General features: G+C 23.0%; 1 protein-coding gene across 3 annotated transcripts; it reads left to right on the top strand.

Moving 5' to 3' along the window:
* Positions 1-3,195: 3,195 nt before the first annotated feature.
* On the top strand, positions 3,196-7,987 carry LOC112598137 (maltase A3-like). Of its 3 annotated transcripts, none has more exons than XM_025344498.1 (11): positions 3,196-3,216; positions 4,353-4,555; positions 4,640-4,819; positions 4,888-5,057; positions 5,573-5,698; positions 5,759-5,997; positions 6,191-6,395; positions 6,591-6,837; positions 7,189-7,384; positions 7,464-7,607; positions 7,743-7,987. In XM_025344498.1, the coding sequence occupies exons 2-11, from the start codon at positions 4,369-4,371 to the stop codon at positions 7,933-7,935; spliced, it is 1,887 nt and encodes a 628-aa protein (XP_025200283.1). In that variant the 5' UTR covers positions 3,196-3,216; positions 4,353-4,368; the 3' UTR covers positions 7,936-7,987. The 3 variants fall into 3 exon arrangements, with proteins under 3 accessions (XP_025200283.1, XP_025200285.1, XP_025200284.1); XM_025344500.1 differs by lacking the exon at positions 3,196-3,216 and adding an exon at positions 3,329-3,355; XM_025344499.1 differs by lacking the exon at positions 3,196-3,216 and adding an exon at positions 3,386-3,397.
* Positions 7,988-8,209: the final 222 nt, after the last annotated feature.

Genomic DNA, 8,209 nt, shown 5'->3' with positions numbered 1-8,209 from the left:
TTTTTAAAGTTAATATATTATTATTTCTTGTTAAGTTAATTTTTGTTTTGAAAAAAGTTTTTCTAGTATTTCTTGTCATTGAATTTTGTCATTAATTAATTTAAAGAAAAAAATAAAAATAAAAAGATGTTGTCTATGATTGTTTAAGGTAGGATTATAATAAAATCCGGACACTCTTTTATAGCCAGAATAGGAAAGTCGTTTAACATTTCATTTGAAGAAAAAAAAATATAAAGAAGAGTTTTGATTTGAATTAAGACTTTTATTTAAAATTATTATTATTATACTTAAACTACGCATGCTTATAAATTTAAAACTCATCACGTAAAAAATGTTTGTGTTAAAGAAAAAGCAAACATAATCGCGATTGTATTTATGATAAATGTATATCGTATAATTATTTGTATATTGATCAGTTTTACAAATATGAAATAATTATTTTCTCAGAACCAATTTTAAAATATACCCGAGTGTATTATATATATATCACATGACTGGTATACACGATAACATTGTTTTAACAATGTTTTTAAGTAGCAACAGTTTTTAACTTAATAGTTATTAACTACATAGATTAAAACACAGCAAATAAACATAATATATATTATGTCTATGTACAGTATGTTTTTTTAATAAATGTAATTTTTAGGATCTTAATACATAATCGATATAATAGCCAAAATACGAAATTTTGTATTAAAATTAATATTTCTCTGCAGTTTTTATGCGAAATGATATGGTTTTTGCACTATTTTAATAAAAAATAGATGCCACTATAGGAATAAATATGTGACTTACTGTTTCGTGTCATTTTATAAATACTAAATTATACTGATTAATAAAACTAACTTATCGATAGTTAGATGTATATGTAACAAAACATATTATAACTATCTTAACTGCAACATAATATGGTTTTGAAAATTTTATTTTTGGACCACTTTACGGTGTACCTATAACATACTTATTGCCATACGTATATTTATTCTATTCCAATGACAAATTTCGTTATAGAAACACCCTGTAATTAATACGGACATATTTTGATGATTGAAATGTTCATAACTTTATCTAAGACGAAAAATAAATAATATCATAAATTATTTAAATCTTGGATTACGAGACCTCTTTCAGAAATACACTTAAACTACTAAAATGTCAAAAACAATCGTTTGTAAATAATAATGGTAAAAAATATAACAAAACAGATAATCACATTAACTATTATTCGTACACGAATGTGAAGTAGAAAACTATTTAAATAGAGATAAAATATTACTTGTTATACATTATCTTCCTACTATATTTGTTTAAACATTAAGCAACAACAATCAGTAGGCACTCTGTTTTCATAGTTTTAAATTAGCGTAAAGAGATTTAAAAACATTGTGTTTAGATACACCTGTAATATTGCATTTTCTAGATTACGATTAATGTTTTATACTATATGATATAATAGTTTAATAAAAATAATAATAATAAAAATTAGAAAAAATAATTAATCATTATATTTGAAAAGTAGACTCTGTTTATAGCTCGATTTTATTACAAACCTTAACCACGTTTACTAAAATGTTTATTTTAGTAATTATTCGGTTGTCTATAGTTTTTTCATTGAAACTAATTAAAAAATATTGACAAAAATGTATTCAAAGCATTATTTTTATTTTATTGATTTGAAAGTATTTAGTTTTTATTCTAGTAGCCTGCAAACATATTGAACAATATATTAACATTAAAAATATTATTTCAAATAAAAAATGTCAAGTACCCATACGTAGTCATGTAGAACCAAAACGCTTTAACTGTGTTTTTTAATCTTTCTATTTTTTGTCTACATAATACATGTTTTTGCCATTACTTAACAGTTAACATTGATAGCTTCAGGGATACTATAAACTGAAGTTTAATCATAATTTTGATACTTATCGGACTAAAAGATAAAAAAAAAGTTAATGTATAAGTCCAACCTTTACTTAATGCGATATAATATGTTACGGTGTATGTTCGCAGTTGGTGATTTCTGACAATCACTTGGTGAATGTTGACATGAGCAACACGATTTTGGTTGATGTTAACATATTATTTAGTAAATAGACCATAAATAATTAATAAAATGCAATATATTATATTTATAATTTAATTAATGAATTATACATATGATACATATTATTCATTTAAATTATGTTTATTTTATTTAATCTTTTTTGATTTCTACAACTGTAGCGATTAGTTTTAATTTTTTTTTATAAACTTGAAATTTATTTCTTGTTTATTTATTTTTTTCTCAAAAAAATGTATGTGCAAATCAATTGATTTTAATCAATACGTTAACATTCACCTATGATTTTTGTGTATGATGACAACAGTTATCGGTGGACGGTGGCTATTAGTATTCGTCGATTGCGAATATTCACAGTAACGTTTATATTATACATACAAAACTGTTCTTATAATTTATATTATAATATACTTAACATATATTACATTCAATATCCATACATCTTTATGAATTAATAATAATAAAAAAAAATATGTGGAGAAATGTTTACAAATTACAATATAGTTACATATTTTTGTTACTTATTTCAATCAGTGCTAATATAATAAATATCGTAATTCATTGTACTACTAACATTATAACTATATGTAAGATGTAAGTACCTACTTACAATGTATGTAAAATATTTTTTAATTAATTATATAATAAGTTATACTATCGTTATAACTTTATAGGTTAAAAATTCTCTCCTTTGTATGAATTCCCTAGCTAGCTTGTCAAATGGATAGTATAATGATATGTTCACATATGTGTTATTATAATAGGTAATTACTATATAATATAGACAATGTTATTTTATCAATAATTTGGTTCACTTAAAATTATTGTATGTCTTTTTATAAATACTAACATGATTAAATAAATACAACTAAATACATATTGATTATAGATATATAATAATAATTATGTGATAGTACTTCAAATTGATTATTGATTTTAGGTATTATATTTTTAAATTTTATACTTATCATTCTTTAATTTTCATATAAATAATGAATATTTGCAATTTAAGTGTTATTTTTAATTTTAATTTTTTAAACATATTAATGTATTACACTATGTTGTTTTATTAACTTACTATATAGTCTTTAATAAAAATTTAAATTGTTATTAACTAATATTTTTTGATTATTTTTAGCCATTTTATATACTTTGTAAGTACTTTAATTATTACCAATTTCTAATTTTATTCTATTGATTTTGCTTAAATTATATGATTTTAAATAAACATAAACTTACTTCAATTATTTAACAGTAATATAATAGTTATAAAGAGTATATAAAGATAAAATAGTAAGTTAAAAAAAAAATCGTAAAGTAACTAGTAAATTATGAGTAAGTAAATAATTAATGATCATAAATATGTTTTTAAGTTATACGTCTATTCACTATTATTGGTGTTTTCCATTTCAGTACCTGAAACAAGAATTTATTGTAGTAGTTATGGAATCTAATTTATGAACTACACAATATATCTTGTCAAAATTGATTTATGAAGTTCCATTGAACTTTTATAAGAAAAAATAAATTGTAAAAATTAAAGAAGTGAATATATACTTTTAGTTTTTTTTTTTATAATTTATTTAACAATATGATGAGTAATGCTCAATAATTTTCATTTGTTTATCTGTTATATTAACCATTAACTAAATAATCACGTAGATGACTATATTATATTAGTTAAATATAAGAACCAACGAATAATTAAATTTATATAACATGAGCCATTGTGGGTGTAATATTAATTTCTGTATACCTGTTCTAGTTAAATTATTTATGATCACAACAACTTGAAACTTTTAAGAAAATATAATTTAATATTTTATAATTGAGTTTCTTTATAAATGAGAAATTGCAAAATTTAATTAAAAAATTTAAAATGTTGATTTATTATTATCATCCAAGTTTTCTTTTAATTTAATATTTAATTGTAATAATAAGTAATATACATACTATGATATTTTATATTCATTGATAATACATTTTTATTTATTAAAAAATAATTTAATAAGTATTTATTAGTGCTAATATAATAACAAGGCATGATACGTTATTGAATGGTCATTCATGATTCAAACAATACTTGCTTACATTAATTATTAATCTCGAGGAAATTATAGAAGTTAATAAAACTATTTTCTAATCTCAAACAATTCTTGAATATAAATTTTAAGAAATATTGTAAATAACTGTAGTATTCTAAAAAACATATATAATTTATAGACATACACAGATATCAACTATAAAGTTAAAAAATCATCTAATATTGTAATAATATTGTTTTTTTTAGATTAATATTTAATAAGATGATAAGAATACATTTTTGTTGGCTAATTGTATTTATGTCATTAACGTCTGTTGCGTATGGAGAAGAAGAAATAATTTTTCCAGTAACAAAGACAAAAAACGATTGGTGGTCAAATACAATAATATATCAAGTATATCCAAGATCATTCAAAGACAGTGACAACGATGGAATTGGTGATTTAAAAGGTATGCACAACTTATTAAACAGATAATATTGAACATTTTTAAGTATAAAGATTATTAAATATCATAATATTTAATATTATTTAGGAATTACTGAAGAACTGGATCACTTTGTCGATCTTGGTATAAAAATTGTATGGATAAATCCAATATTTAAATCACCCATGTATGACATGGGATATGATGTAGAAAACTATACAATGATTGATCCTATATTTGGAAAAATGGCAGATTTTGAAGAACTAATATCAGAAATGAACAAGCGAGGTATTAAATACAAAAATACAAATTTAAAATTTAATATGGTAATGAAAATATGTATATTTATTTTCTAGATTTAAAACTTATAATAGATTTTGTACCAAATCATTCGAGTAATCAGTGTGAATGGTTTTTAAAATCGATAAAAAAAGAAGGGAAGTATGATGAATATTATGTATGGCGTAATGCCTCGAATCAAGATGAACTCAGTAATACAACCACACCAACACCTCCGAATAATTGGGTAAATACAAATGTACCGATAATTAGAAATTAATGTACATTATATATTAACCATTCAGTTTGCTAAAATGATAAATCATTCAAAATTGATTAGTGAATAATTAATTTTCATAAGCTTCACGAGTGAAGTAATGGACCATAAAATTCGCAGGACACTCATCTAATCATAACCATAAATGATTCCAATTAAAAATAACATTTAATTTACCTGATATTTACATAATAGTTTTGGTAGGTTTAGATTTAAGTAAAGGTATTCATTTCATAATAAGAGTATATGATAAGTAATTATATTTGTATTTTAATAATACATATAGATTATATTATAAAATATTAGAATTAACTATTGCATATTATGTTTTAAATTGAAAAAAAAGTTAATAGTTTTTCAATACTAGAATAATTTTATAATTTCAAAAAAAGTTTTAGAGTTTTATATTCAATCATTTATTGGACACGATTTTTTAATAACCTATAATACTTTAATGAAACAATCTGACCTATATTTTATAATAGTTAAGTAAATTTGGAGGCCCTGCGTGGTCATGGAACAATGAACGAAAACAATTCTATTTACATCAATTTAGTGACAAACAGCCGGATTTAAACTTTAGAAATCCTGAAGTTCATAAAGAAATATTGGTAAGTATTAATTTAATTATTTGAATCTATAAATTATCTAATTTGTCTATAATTTTAAAGAAAATTTTGGAATATTGGCTGGATAAAGGCGTAGCTGGTTTCCGATTTAATGCTGTCGGTAAATTATACGAAGACAAAGATTTTCGAGATGAACCAAAATCAGTTGGCCGAGAAGATTGGCCTATTTACTATTCTTTGAATCACATTTATACATACGATCAACCGGAAGTTATCGATACAATTTTTGAATGGAGAAAATTCATGGACGATTATTCGAATAGAAAGAATACATTTCCTAGGTAAATTATTGCACAAGTTATATGTTGTATTAAATTTAATGCTAAGATTATAAATACACAAACACATAATACAAATAACGAAACAAACTTATGTATGTGTAGGTATATATTATAAGATCCTTTACATTTTAGACGTATAAAAATAATCCAATAGGTTAATGTTTTTTTTTTGTTATAATATTATATTTTTCAGGCTTTTAGCTGCAGAATCACATTACCACGTCTGTGTATTTTCATTGAAAAAGTATTATGGAAATGAAAATAATCCTGGAGCTCAAATCCCACTTAACTATCATTTACTGATGCACTTACGTAAAAGCGATTTAGTGCGTTCAGTGGACAGAGCAATTAAATTTTGGTTTGAAGTGATACCAGCAAATAATACACCAAACTGGGTGGTAAGGACTTTTTTAGATTTATTGATAAAAAAAAATAAAAAAATATTTAGATTAAATATAAATGATTTAAATTTTTAATTAGTTATTTATGTGAAGTATAAATAAATACTCTGTACTTTATTTATCAATAGTAAAAATATTAAAAATTAAGTATAGAAATTATTTTATGTAACTTTTAAAAAAATATTATTTCAGATGGAAACCATTGACACTGATAGGATATCATCAAAATACGGACCAGAAATGGTTCAAGTATTTACCGCTCTGAAATTGTCACTTCCTGGTATTGATGTGACGTATTACGGCAGTGAAATAGGTATGGAAAACACGTATGTAAGACCTGATCAAATTCAAGATTCATATGATTCGGGTGGTAAGAGAAATATAGAAAGTAGGGATTTTGCAAGGAGTCCTATGCAATGGAATGGTAGATCCAATGCAGGTGCGTAAACGGTTTAAACTAGCCATAATGGTTTTTATTGTGTAAAAGATTTTTCATAATTTGGTCTAATATATATCATAATATTTATAAAAAAATATAAACTATAAACATTTAATTATTATTGATTAATTGTTTTTAAAAATTATATAATTAAATAATGGTTTGGAATGTTTGGATGTATTAATGAAAATAGATACAGTTAAAATTTCAATCAAAGTGCAATAATAAATAAACTTTTTTCTAATAATATATAAATAATTAAAAAAATGAAGCTTCTTAGTGTTTAACGTATTTTATTTTAGTTTAAAAGACTAATGAATTAAATTGATAATATCATTAAATTTCTTTAAGGATTTACTGAAGCAAAAAAGTCATGGTTACCTATAAATCCAAATTATTATAAAACAAACGTTGAAGAACAGAAAAAAATTCCAACCAGTAATTACAATTTTTACAAAAAAATGTCTCAACTCCGAAGAACTGATACTTTGAAATATGGCGATCTTAAATTGTACAATATAACTGATTCAATATATATAATAAAAAGGTCATTCGTGTCAAGTACAATAATCGCATTGAAGTTATATAAACTTTTGTAAAACTGTCATATTTCATCGGTTATTTAGATCATTGTCCGGACGAGAAACATATCTGACTGTGATGAACTTTGGAAGTGAAACCGAGACAGTAATTTTGTCTAAAGTTATAAGCAATTTAAAAAAAGAACTGTACGTCTATTTGAGTAGCGAAAATTCAGAACACAGCCGAAGGTAGGTATTTTAATATTATGCTACACAATATTCATCAATAAATTTCTTTCAAAATGATATTGCTTGAATATAGTCAATGTTAAACACATTTCGTATTGATTAATATTTTGCTGAATTTTATTTTATTTGTTTCAGTGATACTGTATCCACGATTTCCCTAGTTGACAACCCTTTGCATCTTCGACCACAATCGGTAGTTGTGTTGACCGATAATTTAATGAACACCGATACTTTCAGGAATATTGCGATAAGTTACAGGAACTCTTCATATATTAGTCTCTTATATGCCTTATTACTAATTGCATATCATGTTGGAACACGTTATTAATCGAATTCGTCAAATAACTTAAACAATAATACTTTAATTTTAATTTTTTTTAATTTAATATCTATGTTTTATTAATTATTAGTAAAAATAAATATTATTGATTAAACAATTATACAAAGTTTATATTCTTGATTATATTTTCAAAAACATTAGTGTGCTGGCCATCATAGAGTTACGTAATATATCTCTTTGTTATATTATATAATAAATACGTTATTACAATATTATAATAAGTACTAACACAAAATCAATACAGTTGATACATTTCACACTC

Source organism: Melanaphis sacchari, unplaced genomic scaffold (genome assembly GCF_002803265.2).
Source record: "Melanaphis sacchari strain LSU unplaced genomic scaffold, SCAv2.0 Contig45_pilon_pilon, whole genome shotgun sequence".
Lineage (NCBI taxonomy): Eukaryota > Metazoa > Arthropoda > Insecta > Hemiptera > Aphididae > Melanaphis > Melanaphis sacchari.
Note: the sequence above shows the minus strand (reverse complement) of the source record. Positions and strands in the feature narration are given on the sequence as shown.